The sequence below is a fragment of the Strix aluco genome, chromosome 5 (assembly GCF_031877795.1).
Source record: "Strix aluco isolate bStrAlu1 chromosome 5, bStrAlu1.hap1, whole genome shotgun sequence".
NCBI lineage: Eukaryota > Metazoa > Chordata > Aves > Strigiformes > Strigidae > Strix > Strix aluco.
This window is the reverse complement of record NC_133935.1, coordinates 30,906,484-30,927,931: the sequence shown is the minus strand read 5'-3', so window position 1 is coordinate 30,927,931 and position 21,448 is coordinate 30,906,484. Positions and strand designations below refer to the sequence as shown.

The 21,448-nt window shown below is 41.5% G+C and overlaps 1 protein-coding gene across 5 annotated transcripts in view; it reads left to right on the top strand.

The window, feature by feature from the left end:
- Positions 1-21,448, top strand: part of DMC1 (DNA meiotic recombinase 1) — a 33,677-nt gene that overhangs the window by 955 nt on the left and 11,274 nt on the right. The window contains exons 3-11 of one of the 5 annotated variants that reach the window (XM_074826653.1): positions 1,531-1,631; positions 2,530-4,227; positions 5,283-5,458; positions 8,006-8,078; positions 10,134-10,272; positions 11,044-11,099; positions 15,247-15,377; positions 15,757-15,897; positions 19,773-19,863. In XM_074826653.1, the coding sequence (XP_074682754.1) occupies positions 11,058-11,099; positions 15,247-15,377; positions 15,757-15,897; positions 19,773-19,863 (405 nt within the window). In that variant the 5' untranslated portion in view covers positions 1,531-1,631; positions 2,530-4,227; positions 5,283-5,458; ... (1 more) ...; positions 10,134-10,272; positions 11,044-11,057. Of the gene's footprint in view, positions 1-1,530; positions 1,632-2,529; positions 4,228-5,282; positions 5,459-8,005; positions 8,079-10,133; positions 10,273-11,043; positions 11,100-15,246; positions 15,378-15,755; positions 15,898-17,871; positions 18,055-19,772; positions 19,864-21,448 lie in introns of those variants that run through there. The other 4 variants (XM_074826654.1, XM_074826655.1, XM_074826657.1 and 1 more) reach the window with 4 other exon arrangements.

The window sequence follows — 21,448 nt, the reverse complement described above, 5'->3', positions numbered from 1 at the left end:
TAGCACATATCACTAATATTTTTTTATATTGCAGAGGCAAAATACCACGCTTCCTAAATTTTAAAATAATTGTCCAATCTGTTAGAGTTCAGTGATCTGAAATTACTTGCTTCATTGTTAGAAAAGTTTCTGTTGAGGACTTTGTGAGGCTTTCCTGACAATTTTAGGTTAATGAGATATTTGGATACTGACTTTAAAGGGGAACAGTAAAGAAAAGGGGAAAAAAAACGCAGGGGAGGGAAGGGTGCTTCTGATAAACAGAAGAGCCAAGAAAGAGCGGAGAAAATAAGAGAATCACCAACCTCTTAGTTTGGTTTGTACATGTATTAATACTCAACAAAAAAGTTATTTAACAGTCTTTCATTCTCAGAATGCTTTAATTGGCACCCTGACTGAAATGAACCAGAAAATAGCTCATTTTGAATGAGAACTGGGCAGATACCACAGTGCCCACCTGGTGACTGTAGACAAGAAAAATCTCTGGTACTGCAGTATCTTCTGGTAGTCCAGTTAAACGTTATCTGATTCTTGCAGGATGCTAAAAACAGTGGCCTTCTGACCCTGTGCATGGAGAGTCTGTGCATGGAAATTAGTGATTTTTTTTAATAAGAGAAGGGGGGAACCAACACTCTTAAAAGTAGACCAAAAACTTGCAGTTCTGAACAAGGGCTTTGTGAAGTAGTTGTGGCTACTATCAGCATTTAACATCCATATGTGTGTGTGTGCGTGTGTATATTGGAAAAGAAGGGCCAGAAGTGAAATGAGTGCAAGAACCTTGTAAGAAAAGCTGGGAGAATGTAGAATTAAAATTTTGAACGGAAAAAAACCTAGCTAACCTAGGTGCTTATAAGAGTGAGGAACTGAGCTCTTAACACTCTCTTTTTTTTTTTTTTTAAGTTGTTATATGCACTGAAAAATTTTTAGTTTCTAAACACTCAGACCTGAAGAGCTCCAGATGAGAAAAGCATCTCCCAGAGATGCTCAGAAACAAAGGCACTTAGGTTTCCTTTATAAATACTTAAGGCGTTTGTTATTGAGGGGGGAAAAAACAGGTGTTAAGAAGCTCTGGTCAGGATGTGCCCCACCAGTAACACAGGGATAGTAATGTTCATCCTCCTAGGAGAAACCTGTATGTTTCAGCACAGTTGTGCCCTTGAGTCCTCCTTGCACTGAGGATGAGTTTTGTAGTAATATGTTATAATTACTGTAAAATGAAACTGCTTTATTTATCCAGTGTCTCACAGCGATTGTCTGACAGCCTCATTCTCTGAGGCAGAGACTCAGAAAAAGCCATGCAGCCCATCCCACCTCCTTGGCGTGTGAGTTGAATGCACGCTTCTGTGTGCCTGATGGCTGCGTGCATGGATGCTAATGTGTGTGTAAATAGTTACACAGTTGGTAGGGCTTGTGAATGAGAGTTCAGAAAGCTGCTCCTGGAGTTTGAGAGCAAGAGAAAGAGGTTCAGTGTCTGATTTGCTTCAGGAACGTTTCTTCTCTTGCATGGTTTTACTAAATTTCATTTCTTGCCAGACTCCATTTCCTCAAAAAATGCTGTGGAATTTCCTCACTGCACCAACCTCCCAGGCTATTCTGGCAGCAGCTTTTCATCATTATTTCTTCACTTACATCAGGTAGATACTGAGACAAGAGCCGACCGTTGCTGTTTCTAGCATTGCCTCTCAATATATTGCATTGCTCTCCTGCCAGTGAGTAGTTTGACACGTGATTTTAAGTGATGTTAAAAGCATTGTGGTGTAGCACCGTGCATCCTTCTGTGCCTGTCACTTTGTGGGGAAGCAAGCACCTAGCACACGCTCTCTCTTCCAGTACAGTAACTGGACCACTTAGGATCTGCTAAAGCTCATTAAATGGTGAAGAACCTGCACATTACAGTCATTGTGTAAGGAAACTGCATATCTTTTTATGAAGACATTTTCGGGAATGCTGGTGAAAGGCTGAGAGATTGACAAGATGAAGATAGGGCTGTAGCACATGACAATGTGGATATTTTGGAATAGACCCAAGCTGTTCTTGGTAGCCTAATTTGGAGCATCTTCTTTGGCTTTTTCAGTTCACGAGCAATACAGAATCTATAGTTTAGATGGTCTCAGAGCTGCTTTTAACTCCATAGTGTTTCTCTTGCTTTTTTTCATATGCACTGTGGGATTATTACTGTTTTCTGTTATGTCAATAATTACAGGGAAAACCCACTGACTGGTGAATTCAGTAGACTTCCTCTAGGCTTACTCTGCTGTCAAAGAGAATACTTATTGTAATTATTGCTGCTTGAAACTTGCTACATTGACTAAATGAGACTGAGTTTAAAACCTATAAAATAAATTTTTTTGGCATTTTGAAATTAATTCTATGCCCAATCGATTTCTTCAGTAGTGAGATCATTCCTGTTGCCTCAGTGCTCTGCAGTTAATGATGTCCCTTTTAGTATCCTAGATACTAAATATCTTGCCTATATTTTATTGACAAAGCAGACGCCTCTTTTTTTCTCTTTGTTTCTTCATTTCATTATAGCCAACTCAAGAGCTAGAACAGCTGTTTCACCACTTTGCGAAGCTGTCGCAGATTCCACCACCAGGAGGCCCTCATTAAAGTGCTCATAGCTGGGCAAAGAAAACACAAGGACAGTGAAATGAGATGGAGAAACCCGTCCCCACAGGAGTAATCTGAAACTCACCCTATAAATAGAGATTTTCGGAGGGCTATGCAGGCATCTATTAATTATTGCAGGAATTCTAATATCCAACCATCAGTTGTACTGTAATTTCTGATGATACGGGGGTGTCACGGGTGGTATCCCTGCATTGAATTAACAAGTGATAGCCAGGAGAGTTCATGCCTTTGTGTTCTGGATAGTAAAACTCTTAATAACATAAGTAAAATAAATCGGGTAAAGCATGGGTTTGATTTCTGGTCACTCACGTCTGCCCTCTTATCCTTCACCCAACGAATATGCCTTCACCTAATCACCTCTGGCTTCTCTCTTTTATTTACTTATTTCCAGGTTCTTAATTTTCCTTCACTTTTCACAGTAGGCTTTACTTGTCTCCTAAAAGTCCTAAGTATCTGCACTAACTGTCTGATTGTTCTCTTTTGCGAACATGACCTTTTTTAAAGAAAGGGGGAGGGAGAACTGTTTTCATCTTTTTTTTTTTTTGCCAAATTATGCGCTTCTTTCCTTAATTACTGGCTTTTCAAAGCTGCAGTCATTGCTTTGGCTAAAACATAGACTTTATTATTCAAAAGAACAGTGTGTCCATGATCTCTTAACTAAAAAGTGTATAGAGTTGTCATTTTTCTTTCCTTAAACCCTTGTTTTGTCTCTTCACTGCTGATTCAAGCCATGTATATCTGCTTCAGTTCTGGTTTCCCAAGATCATGTTTTGGTACTGATGAGTCCAAGACACAACTTTGCAATGCAATTTCAGAATGGATGACAAGTGAGGGTAGTTTTGCTCCTGTCAGGAAATGTGGCTTGTGCAAGCTGTAGGCTGCACATTGAGTTATTGCTTGTCCTTTAAACTCAGTTTCTGCCCTCCTTTCCTGAATTCAGACTGTTCAGCCACCTGAGATTGAGCAATAACAGGTCTGTGATGCCCTTAGATGTCCGGGGCTTGCACGTGTGCTGCACTGACTGGTTCAGCTTGTGCCTACCCTCCGCAGCAGGCACGGAAACCCGTTGAACCCCATTTGTGATGGAGATCGGGGACTGGAATTCTTCCCCATGAATGTAATGCACATTAAAAATATGCTAGGGAAACCAGTCTGGGTTATTCCTGCCCCAGGCAAAGCAAACCCATTTGTGGGATTGCTTTTGCTCAAGGAACCAGGTGCACTTGGTGGGTGATGCAGAAGGATGGGGAAGACTGATGTGTGCCTCAAGGGTGATTTTAGGTGAGAATAACCAATAAATTAAATTGTATGATATTAATTGCTATACAACCCTGCCACTGTATGTCATCATTACTATTAATTGCTACATGCTGTATCAATGATATTACAGTAAGAATCACTTAGATTAATGAAGAATAAACTCTGGTAAAACCAGGCGAAGCACAGCAGTGATGGAACCAGAGCTGACTTCAACACACAACAATCCAGTGCTATGCACCATCCTTCTGCTGCGCCCAGTGTCGTCCACCCGCCACACTGCACCAAAGTCCCATCTTGTTCTGCCGAGTGATTGGACTTTGCACCATCCCTTCTGCCCAGGTAGACTGATGGAGCCCAAAGTCATGGGCTGAATGAACTCAACAGAGATTTTATAGGGATGGCCCATAGACTGCAGGAATGCTACCTGTGTGTATATATTAAGAAACAAGGAAGGTGGTGGTGATTAGTTGGGATGTACTGAAAAGTGTGGGACCTGGGCATGATGTAACTGGTATAGAATAAGGAGTGGATATTGTCCTGGTTTCGGCTGGGATAGAGTTAATATTCTTCCTATAGCTGGTACAGTGTGTTTTGGATTTACTGTGAGAATAATGCTGATAACACACTGATGTTTTGGTTGTTGCTAAGTAGTGCTTATCCTAACTCAAGGATTTTTCAGTTTCCCATGCTCTGCCAGCACACAGGTGCACAAGAAGCTGGGAGGGAGCATGGCCAGGACAGCTGACCCGAACTAGCCCAAGGGATATTCCATACCATGTGACATCATGCACAGTATATAAACTGTGAGTCTGCAGTAGCATGAGAATGGACTGTGTGGCCCCGAAAGTCGTTTCCAGTCCCTGGTATCTGCTGCAAGCTCATACACAGATGAGGTAGCTTTTCAGGCTTTCAAGGAATGCAGATGAGGGCTCAGTGATGGCCTTGAACTAGCCTGGGATAAAAGCTATTCAGGGACACCAGGAGATTAGAACCTATCCCTATGAGACCTGCGAAGGCCAGGTACCGTAACACTTACAGCAGTAAATGGGAGACCCAGTTGTTTTGGTTTGGTTTCTTGTCTTAATTCTGCGTTCTTCCCTGGGATAGCAAGGGATGCAAATATGAGACATACTAGGACCAGGTACAAGGTGGTCTTGATAGCTCAACAGTTGTCATATAAATAGCTGGATGGTCTCACTGTGTTCAGCAGCAGTAAAGCAGGATCTTCACTGGTTCACAAGGGAAAGAGAACCCTGAAACTACAACTTCTAAATTTGCATTGAATACCCAAGCAAAATGAGCGTTATGGAGGGTGTGCTCTCTGCATAAACTTGGTTCTAAGTCTGGATTCTAAACTCACGAACTGTGTTTTTCATTCTACCTCCCTTCCCCAGATTCCTTCAAGATGACAAGCAGCCCAGAGAAGACTAGTAAGCACTCTGTACAAGAATGTAGGCTAAAAATATGTTCACAAAGATGTGCGGCCAGCAAGTGGATGTGTCACAGAAGCTAAGCCTTTCATTAAAAGTATCCATTGCTGACCTCTTCCTCTTGTTCCTATTACTGACAGGTTTGTCTGTTTGGGGGGTTTTTTTGATCAATTTGTCAGATGACATGAAAAAGGAGTTGTTCCTTAACTATTCAGAAAGAATTTCTTGAAGTCCTCAGCAGTCTTCACGTTTTCTAAGTTTGATCTTACTAATTGCAAACACATGCCCCACAAGCACCTTTTGCAGTTCCCTTACTGTTTAGGCATTCTTGCTCATTGCAGGTCATCATTCCATGGGCAACACTCGCTGTCTGTATTGTACTCTCTAGCCAAGATACAGCAGACGTTTCCTTTAGGAAAGAAGTGAAAAATGTGGCACAGGGAAAATGATACTTAAGTTTGGCTTATGCACCGAGTGCTTAAATATTGTGAAGAATCTCATATTTTTAATGTTACCGGGAGGGAAGGCATGTCATACTTAGCAACTGGTTCCCAGTTCACACATCTATGTAATTTGATTCATTTTGGAAATAAAAGCAGATGAAAATCTGAGTGTCTGAAGATTTAAATCTTGTCAGTCTGAAAGAAAGCTAAATTGTTTTCATGGGTCAGCTGACAGGCTGTTCTCACCATTCATTCATTTACTGCTGAAGTAATGTGCTGCTTTAGTTCCAAGATTAAACAACTGGTAGTGATAACTTCTTGTCAGGGATCACGTCAGTATGTCAAGCCTTGTGTGGAACACGGGAAAGCTTGTAATCAGAATTGAGACAGGTGAGCCAACAGGCTGCAAATACAGATAAGAAAAAGAGAATCAAGTCAGTAAAAAATTGGGATTACGGTTTCCAAAACAAATGTCCTAATTTGATATTTAGTCACCTAGACAAGTAGTGACACTTTCCAAAATGCTTCATAATAAGCATTTATTTTGCTGTCAATGGGAACTGCAGGTGCCTGGCACTTAAGCTTTTGCCGGTTAATTATGAGCATCTGATTTAATTCCTGTTTTGAAATCCTGGGGCCTGAATGACCTGGATGATGGACTAATGCAGGAGCATTACCACTGTACTTGGATACAGAATAGCAAACTACTTTGAAATGTCTAATAGGAATTCACTGGTTTTTTTAGACATGTTTTTTTGTTAGTGGTTTAGGAGAATGGAAAAGATGGTTATTTGTCACTCAAAGAAGGGAAAAGTTCTAAGTGCAGAGAGTAAAGAAAGTATGGCAGAAGGAAAAAAGCAAGAAAAGGATATTTGGGCAAAGTAGCATGGAAAAAAGTATGAATGGTGGAAGGAATGGTAGTGGTAAATGTACACAGAGGCTGCATTGAATAGGAGGCTGGGAGTGCTGAACCTGATACAGAAGCCAGGGACAATATTCAAAGTCGGTACTGATAGAGTCAGTCATTTATTTCTCTACAAATGCTTTGGAAATAAATTGAATTATATTGTTCTTAAATTGAAGTTAAGAACAATGTGTGTGTTCTTATACACTTTGTGATTTTTTCCTGTATCGTATGCTTACGAGGGGGAAAAGAAATAGGTGATTAGTCATAAGGTCTGCCTGTTCCATTAAAATCTAGAGGCCTGGAAAACAAGCTGGCAGGAGAGCAAGTTATTCTCCTTAAAATCTGAAATCAGGTATATCAAGCATTTTCTTTTTTCTTTACTTATATTGCAGAGGACTTGTATCTGCATAACACACAACTTACTCATCTTGCACCTTGCTGATTTCTATGTATTTTTGTAATGAAAGTTTGTGCTGTCACATGTCTGCCAACAAGTGGAAGCAACAACTGTTTCTCTTGACCAAGCTGAATCGTGTTTGCTGTATTTTTTTTAAAAATACACACTATTAGAGCAATACTGCCAGGCTCCAGATCACTTTTATCCTTTGGAAGCCCCGTCTTTGCTTGTATTTAAATATCATCAAAGTGATACTGCTATGCTGCCAGCATATCAATTCCTCTCACCACAGCCAGGGTCTTGTCATTACAGAGTGATAGAAAAAGCCCTCTTACCAGGGCTGCTTTGTCACTGTGGAGTGGCAAGGGGCAAACATATTTCACTAAGTAATTATGAAGGGAGTGGCTGTTTGAGAGAGATTAGTTTCATTATAAAACTGGTTTAGAGAAATACAGTAACCATATGATGTTAGTGCCATTTTTTACCCAGATCTGCACATTGAAACACGAGTGTGTTGTGCTTTATTAATTTTGTTAAAGCAATTTATGGAGTCAATCTTGAGGGAAGAAGTCTTCCAAACTTGCTTCTGCTGGAGACAGCTGACTTGGCTGGGCATTTTATGGAATAGTTCCATCAGTTACTTTTTACTAGATAAGGACATTACCCTGGTGTCATAGCTATTTTGCAAGCCTGTAATTGCCTTCTATGACCCTGAAATTTCTCCTGCCATTTCAGCAGGAGAGGATGTTTTTATTCCTTTTCCCATGTCTGCAATGTGGTGCTGCTAGCACTAGTGGCTGCTGTATTTTGCCCTAGAAACAGCTATGTTTCACTTGTGGATGGGCTAGACTTTTTAAAGAGAATACCTGGGAATTAAGACATTAATCCTACCCACGTGGTAAATTACTTGAAGCTTTTCTGCATTTCATTTTTCTTGAAGGAACTGAGACATGGACAAGCTTCCAGCAAGTATCAACCCCATCAAACAAGCGATGTCTTTCAGGTCCAAACAGGTAAAATATAAACCAGTGACTTTTTCAGGTATAGAATGGGGAAGAAAAGATAAAATATTATGTATTTTACTAAGACTTTGCAGGCTTGTTGTTCTGAAGGCCTTTGCTATGCTCTAGTATGTGCTCCCCATATGAGAAGCGGGAGTGTGTGTGTACATATATGTGTATATGTTTGTCAATCCTAGACAGCTGGAACCCATCAAAGCTGCTTGTGTGTGTATCCTCTTGTGTGTGCGTAATTAGTGCAAATACTTCCTTAGGTATTGGATTCACTGACATGCTATAGGCGAGAGGAATCTGGATGGCTAACATGTAATATTTCAGACCTCCGCACCCAAGATGCAAAGCTTGAAAAGCATAAGAAGGAAAGTGATTGGAAGCAGTCTCCATATGCTTAAAACTAGAAGACTAAAAATAAGCACCTCATCCTAGGGAGGTGATGCAGTGTTTGGAGAAGAATGAGAGATGATGTGATAGACTGAGTGAATTTTTCTCTCTCCTGCTGACATAGCTGATCTTGTTGGCATCCACATATGCCCTGCAACACAGAAAAGATCCTTAAGGGCAGTTGCTCTTGTAAAGGGAGTGTGGAAGTGGGATTGCTTTGCACATCTTAGTGTTGCTTTTTTGTCAGTCGTTCTGCACAGATTCTGTCCCTAAGATAGTAAGGTCCCTTCCCTGCCCCCTGTTAAAACCTTTTGTCTTCCTGAGCAGAATGGGTGAGAGGACTTTACTCCTTTCTCTGGAAGCAGGTCCTCTAAGACAGTTGAAACAACTTCTGTTGTGTTGAACTATTGACAAGTACAGCTTCCAAACCTTAGTGCTTTGGGTATATTTTTAGTCTCATAATGATGACAGTTCTAATTCTGTAGCATTGTGCCCTTCTCAACAGGATTCCTTTAGCAGTTGCTCTTTAGGAACTTTAATATAGTGTTGGTGACAAACTATATACTTCATACTTATTCTCGCTGTGTCTGGGATTTCCTTCCCTGCCTTTTTTTTTTTTTCTATCAAATATACTTGAATTCCTCCTAAAGCAACACCCAGAAAAGTCCTCCACCCAGATAGTTCAGACTCCTGAGCTGACTCACAGACGCTTTTACTTTAGAGAGAGTTCCTTCAAGGCCCCTCAGTCATTCCTTGCAAGCGGCTGGGATGAAAGATGGTTGTTACTCTCATCAGCTTCTTAGCTCCAGCTGGCTTTTGCTGCATCATCACTGCAATAGCTTAGGGTGGGGAACAGCGACTGGTCATTTAGGAACATCTTATGGCTGCAGTTCAATACTGCATACAATTTTGAAATCAGATTTACAAGTCATGATTTCCTACTTGTCTCATACTCATTGCTCTAACAGAGGTGATGTGAAATTTGGTCTCAGAAACTCTGACCTGTTCCTCTGTCTTGCATTGCCTGGCCATTAAAGCAGGAAGTGCTGCCTTAATAATCCGGTGGGAAAATAACCGTGGGAACAGACAAAACAGGAGGAAAGACTGCAGTAGAGAGTACTGGGGTATATTGAACCAAGTGGGAGCTGTGCACCGGCACTGAGTTTCAGAGACACCTATGCGTCATTTATAATCACCAATTCAGCAAAAACATGAGGAGGAGAGATTAAAAGCTTTCTTCAGATACCAACAGAGGAAATGTTGAAGAAATAGACACACTTCCTGTAAGGCTGGTAAAGAAACCATGATAATCCAAGGAACAGGGAACAAGGGATAAAACAAGAATAATCAGGCTAATGAATCTCTTAATTTTAAAGGTGCAAGGTTGAAGAAAATTATTAGCTGGACCATTACTGAAAATTAAGGCTCTATGTGTAGCAAAATCAAGGAAACACAGTATTTTAAAGCTAATTGCAACTCCTGAGAGCTCTAAATATTATTGTAAGCTAAAAATAGCTGTGTGATGATGCAGTCAATGCCTATCCAAGTCTTAGGGTTTGAAAAACAAACTGCTTGTGATCTCTTCTGGCCACTAGCCTGGCAAACATATGGAATACAAATGGAGCAAGATTGGTTTTTTCTGTGGTTTATATACAAACTCACTTGCAGAAGCAGCAGGCAAAGCCAAGAGAAGAAAACTGGCCAAAAGGAGAGCATGTTCAGTTCTGCAGCATGGCTGGTTTAAAAGAAAAGCCGCTACCAACCAAGAGGCTGAGCTAGAAAGGCTTAACTTTTTCAAACTCATAAGGTATGTGGAAACACTGTGAAAATGATTAGTTTTCAAGTAGAGTCAAGGTTTGGGTTTGGTTTTTTTTTAAATGAAGAAATGTCTCAAATATCAGTGCTTGAATGTCTTCCAAGTGTGAATTAAAATATGTTTTTCTTGCAAAATGCCATTCTTTGAGGAGACCAGTGAATTCCGCTGTGACTTGCAAATTAAAAATTTTCTGTTAGCTGCACTTTAAATACATTCTTCTTTCTGAAGCATGCCAATGAAAATGCTGCCCTGAGTACAAAACAGAGCAGTGTACTCAAAGTCATTATTCAACCTACTTGACAACAGAAGCACTCAGCTTCTGTGAGCTGGAATGTATTAGAGGGGGAGAAAAAAAAAACATTCCATGAATTATGCTTTTTTTAGCTGCAGCACTGAAAACTCTGCTCTCCTACGTTCTGTAGATAAAGCTGGTTTGGTTTGTGTCTTTTTCAGATTAATTTTTCAATGCTGGTGTGTGAATAAGTTAGAGAAGCACCAACTATTTGGCTGTAACAGTTAAGATAATGTTTGTAGTACTTTCAGCTTGTTTGCATTAGGAGTCAGAATTTTTTTGGTTAGGAATACACACACAGTCCTGTGTTCTGCAGCATGGCAGATGCATCTGTGAGCAGTTTTATTGTTTTACCTCCATTTCTGATGAGTTATTGCACTTAAATCAAGTTTTCTGCCTCAGCTTCCTCCTAAAGCAATAATCCCTGTTGCTTCTCCCTCTTCTCCTGCCTCATGCATCAATGTGTACAGCTGCCACCACGCAAATGCATTCAGTCCCAGAGAAGTTCCCTCTGTCTACAGGAATGGTGAGTCCACCAAATGGCAAAATTGATTCAACCCCTTGCTGAGGCAGTCTTTCCCTGTCTCTCTTCCCCATCCCCCAGCTATCTGATCCCATCTTTTCTACTGTTCAGATGAGCACCACAGTGAATACAAATAGGAGAAATGCAAAGCCATTTAGGTAAGGGAGAGCATAATGCCCTGCTGGCTCAAACCAAAGCCTGGGCTAACTCTGAGAACTGCAACAGGAGACGTTAGTTATGGGGAGCGTGCCAGCCTGGCCGTGCTCTGTAGTCTGCTCAGGCCTAGCCCTGGTGCATGACTTATGTACTTCATTCCCTTGGGTGATGGCTTTCCATTTCATCTGTGAGCAGAGGAATATTTAGTCAATTCTTCTGGTTTACTTAGCAAAATAAAGATGATTCACCCATGGACTTCAGCCAGGCCTGTGACTGAGCTTTAATTCAAATGCAAGCTTGTCAATAGCATTATCACTGACTTTGAAGACTGATAACAGTTTCATAGCAAATCAATTTTACTATTGCTTTCTTCATCCTACTTTTATCTGACCTTGGAGGTCAATTCAAATGAACAATGATATATGTAACTGCAATTACTACTTCTGCTTAGCTACATAAGTGGGCAGTCTTATTTCATAATTAGTCTGTTATTCCTGTTTATCATAAAGTTGCTTAAGCTAAAGTAGAACAAGGTGCACTTATTCCAGAACAAAAAACTGTGTATGTGGAGTTAGTCAAAAGCAGTTATTCTGGAGTTTGCAAAAGCTATTTAGAAAGCTCTCCCAGTTTTAACAAAGACGCGTATCTCCCAAAGTGTACATTTCATGATTCAGAGTAATATATTTCCCCAGCTGCATTTCATTTCTTGCAGTAGAGATTTCTGTGCAGAGATTGATAAATTGCAGGTCACAGCACCAGTCTCCCAAGCAGGAAGAATTATTTTGTTAAAAATGAAAAAGCTGCTTTAAAATAGATTTTAAAAAAAAAATATCTATTAACGTAGGTTAGAAATGTGCTCAGTGATAGATTTTTAAAGGACTGAATTTTAGCTACAACCAGGAAATGCACTTAATCCATGTCTGTCCATTTTGCTACTGGTCTGCTTGTTAGCTCAGGCAGTCCTTGAGTTTCTTCTAATTTATCAGCTACCAGGGAAATTAAGACGTGGGTATGTCAGCCGCTTGTTAGTGTCATGCTGCTACACTCAAACCTTGTTTATGGGCAAAGAGGAAGCACGCCTTGTGTATAATTAAAGCCAAGAATTTGTTAATATAATTGAAATCTTAAGAGTCTAATGATTATTGATCCAGGAGTAATTTACAGAAAGAATAATAATGCAGTTAGAGTACTTCTATAAAATAGTAACACATATGCTTCTTGGCTTCTACCTCTTTTCCTTGTATTTTGCTCACCCTTCCACTGCTCTTGTGGGTCGTAAGGTTGGTGGATTCATTCTGGTGTGGGGGGGGTTGTGATATGGAGAGTTGTCAGCATCTGGCTTGCTTTCCTGAGAGAATATGATCTTCATGTTGATGGTTTCTCCTTCCTTGCTCTAGGATCCACCTGGTGCCATTTTTATATGTTTGCTAGAATGCAATTTACACCTTTCTTCATCAGTCTGCAGTGCCACACTACTTCTGATTTTACAGTATGTGGTGCCTGTTAGTTACTTTTCTTTTTGTTCTCTTTGTTACCTCTAAAACATTTTCATCCAGCTCCAGGTCAGCATTTCTTTAACTGATCACTGGTGAGTTGTTTATAGCCATCAGGTCTCCAGTGCCAAGGCTGTGCCTTGCCTGTTATATTTGCATGCCTGTACTCCTCTGCATATCTTCTGTCCCCACTTCTCAAGGCCTCTGCTATTGCACCAGGCCTGTATTTCTCTACACTGCATCCTTGTGCTAGTTGTAAATCTCCCACTCTACGTAGAATAACTGTTTGTTACTGCTATTTATCTAAAATGATGGCTGTACCACACAGATAAACAGAAGTGAAACAAATGAGCCATAGACCTGGTCTATTATGGAAACTGCTGTCACACCAAGTAAAAGGTGCAGAGGGTTTGAGAGAAGTTCAAACAAAGCAAGCCTGACAAGCCTCAGTCCTGAAGCCTTGCAAATTTGGTACAAAGCTTATGGCAAATTACTGAGAATTTCAATACGGTATTACAGAGCTACATGGTTACAATATTTTAGCCCTAGACTACCAGATAATCCCTCAGGCTTGAGCAAGTTTTTAGAACTGGATATGATGGCATTTTTTCTCTTTTGGGGTAGAAAACACAAGAATGCAAGAATTAGAGTCCCAGTTATCTGACCTTTTAAACCTAGAAGTTAGCTCAAAGTATATTGCATATTTTTACAGACAAAATTGCATTACGCAGTGAATGCTGGAAAACAAGGCTAATGGCAAAGATAGTCAAGCACTGAAATTGTCTGGTTCTTTCTCAAAAACCTCTGATAAAAGAAAATCCACAGCCTCAGCAGGCAAACCAACATCTGCTAAGTTTAGCCATTCTGCTTTGAGCCAGATAATCTCTTGATGTCCCTTTCAGTCCTATTGTTCTCTACTACTAGTTTGCTTTTTTTACCTTAAGTAAAAAATTTCTTGTGCATTCTCAAAAGGGACTGCTTTTCTTACCTCCTTTGTCTTTTCGATAGACTCTGCATGTCTCCATAAAGCCTCTAACTGGGTTTAGGGTTTGCAAAGTGGCCTTGTTTATTCCAGGCTCCTTTTTTTTTTATCATATCATCCTTTATTATATATAAAGAATTACTTATTTCACAATTACCTATTAAAATGATGACAAAGAAAATGAAGCTCATGGTGCTTGGACTGCTATCACTGCATTTGTATAGTTGACATACAGATTATTTTTTTCATTTAGAAAAAAATACCCATGCCTGAAATCTCTAGTCAATGTTTTGATATTAGTAAATTATCTTTGGCATCTTTTCTATTCCAGTCACATCCAACCTGTTGTGGTCCTGACTTGACCTAGCATCTCTCTAATATCAATGGGCACAGCCCTCTAATCCATAATTTCCTCCAGAGCTGCAATGATGAACCATGGTCTGGACAGGACATCTTGATACACAGAAGGGAGATCTCTAATCCTGTAACACGTCCTTAGTGATTAACTCAAGGTAAATTAGAGGTAGCAAAATCTGTGTCTTTTTAATGCAGGAACACTCCCAGCAGTATAGTATTGAGTATTTTGTCAAGACTTTGCCTAAAGACCTCAAGACTGGGACAGAGTCATCACTCAGTCTAGCAGTACCATCTCTATTCCTTCCAATAATTCCATTTTAACAATAGAGCTCTCTTGTTACTCTAGTCTGAATGATGAAGCTTGGCTGGTGTGATATTTTGACAGTCCTATTCTCAGACCCCTTGTATGGATACAGTTTTTGCAGTTCATCTTTGTTCTGACCACAGAGAAGGAAAACATAGGTAAGGTTGTTTCCTTTATGTAAAACTTAGAGTCTGCCCCAACATATGCAAGCAGAGTTTCAGGCATATTCACAAGACGGACGCGGCATTCAAAGAAGGGCACCAGAGACACTGCAGATAAATGAGGGATTTGGACCAGAAGTGGCAGAAAGATAAGCAAGAATTCCCTAAGTACAAAAAAATTGTGTGGATTCATCCTGCTGTCTTCTGATAACCTGAATTAAATTATGCTGTTCTTTTCTTTTGCTAGAGGTATAACCCATTAGCTAACAGGGGTTTTCAGAAGAGCTTTCAGGCGTGGAGAAAGAGGAGCAAACTGTGATGCGTGGAGTGAGTTAGTACAAATTCCATGGGGCACATCAAAGCAGCACTGACTGAGGTGCAATTTGCCTGGTGCTTCCCCGCAGAAAGGTTTTTGCCCCATTGTTTTTGAAGCAGTAATCATTAATTCTGGTGTGACTAAGGGAGTAGATAAAGTGCGACATAAATGCAAGGCTCTCATGATTTGTGGATTTGGGTCATTTTGGAGATACAATAGCTAACATAACTTCCGAAGTGGTGCCGGACTTTTACTCTGTATATTCCTTTGCTGTAGGAGACATAAAGTTTTTACCTTGTTAATATTTAGATTGCATTCTTTCTCTCTCCCTCTTCCCCTCTTTCTCCCCCCCCACCCCAACATGTATTTTCAACTTTACAGGGAAAAACACCCAAACAAAGAATTGCTGCTAGAGAAGGAGAGCTGAAGAATATGAAGAAATTGTGCCTCTTTGCCCAGAAGCATTATGCAATTCTGGGAAGATTTCAGGTGTGTCATGGTTTTAGTCTGGGACCAACTGTAAGTGAAATGCATTCCTATGGAAACCAGAAAGCACAGTTCTTCTAGAACAATTCAGACATAAATGTACATTCATATCCCAGGCTGAATCTTTATGGGTTATGTTCTGGAAGGCCAAATATCAGATTATTCTGTCCTGGTTGGTAACAGGCAAACTCCCGACTTGAAAGTTCAGAGAAGGCATTAGCTTGTATATTTGACTCTAGCCCATTTGATCCACATAAGTCTGAATTGAAACCAGCCAACCAAAAAACCCCCACATGATTTCTCTACTGCAATCATGGATTAAAATGGTTTGTGAGGATGAAAAAATCAGCTGGATACTTTGTATTTTTATGGTAATGGTTTGACTTGGGTCTTGTCTTGTCCAGACTGGTATGAGATCTCAAGTGAGAGGAAATGCAGATCACAGCGGTGTACCTCACCCACAGCCAGAGGTTCACTGGTCAGCAGCAGAACCAGTAAGAGGGAAGGAGCAGACTCTGGGATGCCTCGACTCACTTGGCTGATGGGGTATGTGGGGTTATTGCACAGCACCAGCTGGAAGCTGAATGAGCAGTTAATGATCACACAATGTTCTGAAGATGTACAATGTAATCTGTTGCCCTAAGTAACACTTCGGGGTGAGAAATGATCTTCAGATTCTGTGCATTCATTGACCCCTCTGAGAACCGTTTTACAAACTAGAAGGATAATGGAGGGATGGTTGTTTAGAGAGGCATTAGCTGCTGCAGAGCCGTTCAGCAGCACCAGAAGGATCTCCCTCTGCATGTGCATTTGGTTCTGGAATAAAAGCATACTTTGTGAAGGAATTCATCTTTAAAGGGCTGACTGCCTAAGTGCTCTTCTGGAATAGCTCTTGCAGAATAATGCAGTCTTCAAAAGCAGTGCCAGCCAATTCCTCTGTATAGACAAAGCCCTGGGCACCCAGGATTAGACTTTAATTACTTGCTTGATGCCTCGAATAGGAACCCTGCGAGCACTCCTGTGGTGTGCTGATGATGCTTAGGGGCTGTGATTTTGTTGGTTGGTTTCCCAACTTGTCTAGCACTGAGACACCCATGTGCACTCTTAACCTCCCACTGGCACAGGGTGGGGAGGTTTTCACAAGCACCTTGAAACAGGCTGAGATGCCGTTCCCATCCCTTCTGCTGTCTGAAATCCCCCACCTACCAGGACAGTGACCCCGAGGGGCTGCCAGCAATTCCTCCTGCTCTCAGGGGTGCGCTGACATCTCCTTTACATGCACTACCCTAGAGGTGAGCTAAAACAGGTGATTGCTTTCCAAACACTGCCTCCAAGAAGACCGCAGAAGTCTCGTAGAAGTGTTCCCATCCTAAAAAGCTCCCTTTCCATCCTAAAAAGCTCCTTTTCCATCCTTTTAAAATGGCAGATTAAGTCATGTGTATGACTCAGGCTCATTTTCTTGTCCTGTGACTTTAGGCAAGTCGCTTCTCTTCCAGTTTTCTGACATGTTTAGGCCATCCAATCCAAAAATGCCACGTGCCTTGTTTAGGAAGATGTGTGTGTGGCACCCTGAAAAAATAAGGCTGAGTTGTGTTGAATTGAATGCCCTCCAAACCAACGCCACTCCGTGTTTTTAATTCGGCCTGCCTTTGCCTGCTGTAAAATAAGGGTAATACAATATTCCTTAGAGATGGCAAATAAACAAATTTTAGAAGATAAAGTAACGGAAGGCAATCATCAGCGCGGGGGGTGGGTAAGGAAAGGGGCAGCCCCATTCCTGTCAGGAGCCTGCCCGCCCCCCTCATGGCGGTCGCGGGCACTCCAGCGCGAGCGGGCGCCTCGTTTTGGCGGGAAGACAGCTCACCCCCGGCCCCCCCCCCCCCCCCCCGCCCCCCGCTCCCCCCCCCCGCTCCGGCGGGAAAAGAGCCGCGTCTCCTCAGGAGGAGGCAGGCGGGCAGAGCCGCGGGTTTGGGGAGCTCGGAGCCCGACGCGCTGGGGTACTGTAGCCATTTGCGGCCCCGTGCTCCCAGAGGTGCCCGGGCATGAGCTGTGTTTTAATTATTGTTGTAATTTTGACGGGGAATTTTGGTGCTCTGCGGGGGAGGGAAATTCTGTGCTGGCTCACCATTTGGGAACAGAAATTTACATCCCCTGAAGAGGCAGCCGGCAAGGAAAAGCCAAATAAATCCGTGTGTTGATAAATGATTAATCATTTATTTTCCTCTGAGTCAATAGATGTGAAATTCCACCACGGCGCCCCTTGGGGCAGGCCCGATCGTCTCCTGCCCCTAACGTGGGGCCCACACTTGGCTCCAGTCAAGTCAGCTGCGATGACTGTCCACTCCAAACCCTCTCGTCAAACCCAACACTACATGCTGGGGCCAAATCCCTGTCACACCGACAGTCTGTATCTTTTGGAAGGAGAACAGCTTGCAAGTCATGCCCACATATCCTCATGAATAGCTCCCAGGGCAGTAACAGGAGGGTCAGGACACCCAACGTGGCACAAAAGTGTTCGTGTTTCCTCACAAAGATCCTCACTTCTTCATGGATTTGCTGCATTGTCTCGGACTTTCACCCTTTTATCTGGTTCATTGCAGGCAGCGGTGGCTGAAATCCTCTGGGTCTTTGGTGCGCCAACACACCAGCAACAGGAGGACCCTCCACTAAACAGGAGGATTTTGTTCATCCCTAAAGCGTTCAGTAGGGTGTGGTATAATTTCTCCATTTTCCCTTGTAGCCTGCAGGAAGGCACAGGTCTGGGTCTGCCTCGTTTTTCTGCTGTGAGATGCCAGTGACCTAAATATGGGGCATAGGAGAGCAGTCCCAAGCCCTGTTCAGCTGTGCTTGGAGGAATGCAGGATTATGTGCATTTCAGGAGGATATTTTTAATGGAGAAGGGGGATTGTAATATGATTGCCTTTTGCATTACTTGTTTTTCTTCTTTCAGTATTTGAAGATAAGGGGTTGTTAAAATCTCTTCAAGTATTTTTTAATTTATGTTTTACTGTAACATTTTTCTGACTGATACAAGGCATGACGTGAAGGCATGATTTCTCATTCGATAATTGCCAGGGTTCTGAAATAGAAACGAAATATATCCTGACACTATCAGAAACAACTGATTTTATAGGAATATTTTGATTAAATACTAGCAGAAGTGAATCCATTGTATTTTCACTCCAAAACCCAAATAAAATAATTCTAAAGTTATAATATTTTCTATCTCACTTCTCCCATCCTCTCTAGACAGTATTCTTGCAAACATATTAGGCAGACCTTAACTATCCATTTAGAAGCTGAAAAAAGCTATTTGCAGATATTTAGTCTAAATTATCCCATCCTCTGCTAGATGTAGCCCATCTTGTAGTTTCATAATAAAGCCAACTTACTTTTCATGGATTTTATTAACAAGGATGGCAAACAAACATATATATACATCTGGATGAGGTAGTTTACAAAACTTTTAATCAGCCATAGATAGAAGAACAGTGAAGGCAAGCTCACAATTAAGAGAAGCAACCTATCCATTTACAAAACCACAAAAATGATACAGCAGGTTATAAGATCATATTTCTAAGGAACTACTTTGTATTAATTTTTCTTGCATTTGTAACATTTAAGGAGGTCGTATTTTGCTTTTTATTTAACCATGCTACCAGTAAGTGCCTATTCCAGTTCTAGGCCTTGATTATAGGAAGTCCCATAAAGAGGGCGGTGAAGCTGCAGTGGAGTACAGATATGGCAAGTTAACCATGAAAAACCTGTATATGTTTTTGCATAATAAAAGCCTCAGATTTTTATTACCCTTCTTTTATTCTCTTCATGCAAGCATACTTCTTACAGGCATTACTTGCATGTCTTCAGCATTTATTAGGTATTCTGAACTCCAGCAAGAACTTGAAAACAAATACAGCTTTATAGTCTGCTCAAGATAATGACTATGGAGTTGTAGCCTTCTCAAATAGCACTGTTTTGTGGGCTTTCTGTCACATAAAGATGGGGAAGCTGAGATGTTGCAGAGCCTTTTCATGACAACTATGCTGACTTTTGTTATAAAAATACAGACTGCCTTTAACTTTCTTACCAGAATAAATTCCACTTATGATAAGTCATTTAAAATATCTCCACCTCCAAACTCATCTCTGACCCATGATTTTCACAAGGGAATGACATATCTTTTCCTAATACCTGTTAAACCCTTTCTAGCCAAACTGGTTCATATGAGAGTAATGCAGTACATTTTCTCCTTTTGGGCTGGTAGGTCAGATAACAAAGAGTTGGAAGAAGAATCCAAGTTTAAATACATACGTGATGGCATACTGAGAAGGTTCTGTAGTTCAAGGACTTCGTAAAAGTCCTTTTACAGACATTTAGTTATTTATTGCCACCCCAATACTATCTTTGCTTCCATTTCCCAGTAGTGATCAATACTTTATTGCCTGCTCTTTCACGATGAAGGCCATGGAGGATCAAGTAGTCCAGGAAGAACCAGGATACCAGGATGATGAGGTAAATTTATGGTTGATTGAAAAATACGTGCAGCAAACGTTGTTTGAAGGTATTATGATAGTGTTATGAAATCCACGGAGACAGGAGGTCCCCAAAGACCATCAGGGAGTTCAATGTATTTAGAATTTTGTTCCAGTCTAATACCAAGAAATCTTATTCTCCTAGTGCCTGTACAGCCTTGCTCTTTCAAGTACTCTTCATTAACCTTTCAAAAGCTATGCAGTTTTTAACAGGATTATTTCTTTATATTTTATATATTTATATATTTTATATATATAATATATATATAAAATAAATATATATAAATATTATATATAATAAATATATATAATATATATTATATATATTTATATATTTTATATTATTTCTTTATATTTTACTATTCTATATTAAATGCAAGGGGGCTATCAATTAATTTTATGCTTCCAAGGAATGGTCATCAGCCTGAAAAGACTGAGGAACTATGTGTTAGGTTTGTATGTGGCAGGTTTTTGGTAGCGGGGGAGGGGGCTACAGCAGTGGACCCCTGTGAGAAGCTTCTCAGAGCTCTCCAGACTCCAAGTTGGACCCACCTCTGTGCCAAGGCTGAGCCAATTAATGACGGCCACACCTCTGTGATAATGTATTTAAGAAGGGGAACCTGGGAGAGGGAGTTGGAGTTGTGAGGGGGACACCTCTGCAAACACTGAGGTCAGTGAAAGAAAAGAGGAGGAAGAGGGGGAGGTGTGCCAGAGCAGAGACCCCCCCTGCAGCCCATGGTGAGAGGGCAGGCTGTGCCCCTGCAGCCCATGGAGGACTACGGTGGAGCAGATGCCCACCTGCAGCCCATGGAGGACCCCACACCAGAGCAGGTGGCTGCACCAGAAGAAGGTTGAAGAAAGCCCACTGCAGAGCAGTCTGTTGCTGGGAGGATTGCAATACACAGGAGGGACACACTGGCGCAGTTCATGAAGGGCTGCAGCCTGTAGGAAGGACCCACGTCAGAGAAAGTTCATGGAGGACTGTCTCCTGTGAGAGGGAGCAGGGGAGGAGTGTGAGGAGCCCTCCCCCTGAGGAGGAAGGAGCAGCAGAAACAACATGTGAGGGACTGACCTCAACCCCCATTCCCTGCCCCCCTGCACCACTGTGGGGGAGGAAGGAGAAAAATTGGGAGCAAAGCTGAGCCTGGGAAGAAGGGGTGGGGGGAAGGTGGGTTTTTTTAAGATGTGGTTGTATTTCTCACTGTCCTACTCAGCTGACTGGTAAATTAGTGGTGGTGGTGCTCAAATTAAATTGATGTTCCTTTTTCCTTCCCCAATCAAGTCTGTCTTTTGCCCATGACCATAATGGTTGAGTCATCCCTCCTTGTCCTTGTGTTGATCCCTGAGCCTTTTGTTTTATTTTCTCATCCCCATCCCTGAGGAGGAAGGAGTGATTGAGTGGCTGCGTAGTGCTCAGTTGCCCTCTGGGCTTAAACCATGACAAACTGTGGCAGAAAAAATCAAGGTGGTAATGATCATAACACAAGCTTTACTAGCACAGCAGAGGATTGCTTGCCTGTGAAGAGAGACTTTATGAAGAAGGTGATAGGAAATGTGTAGGCCTT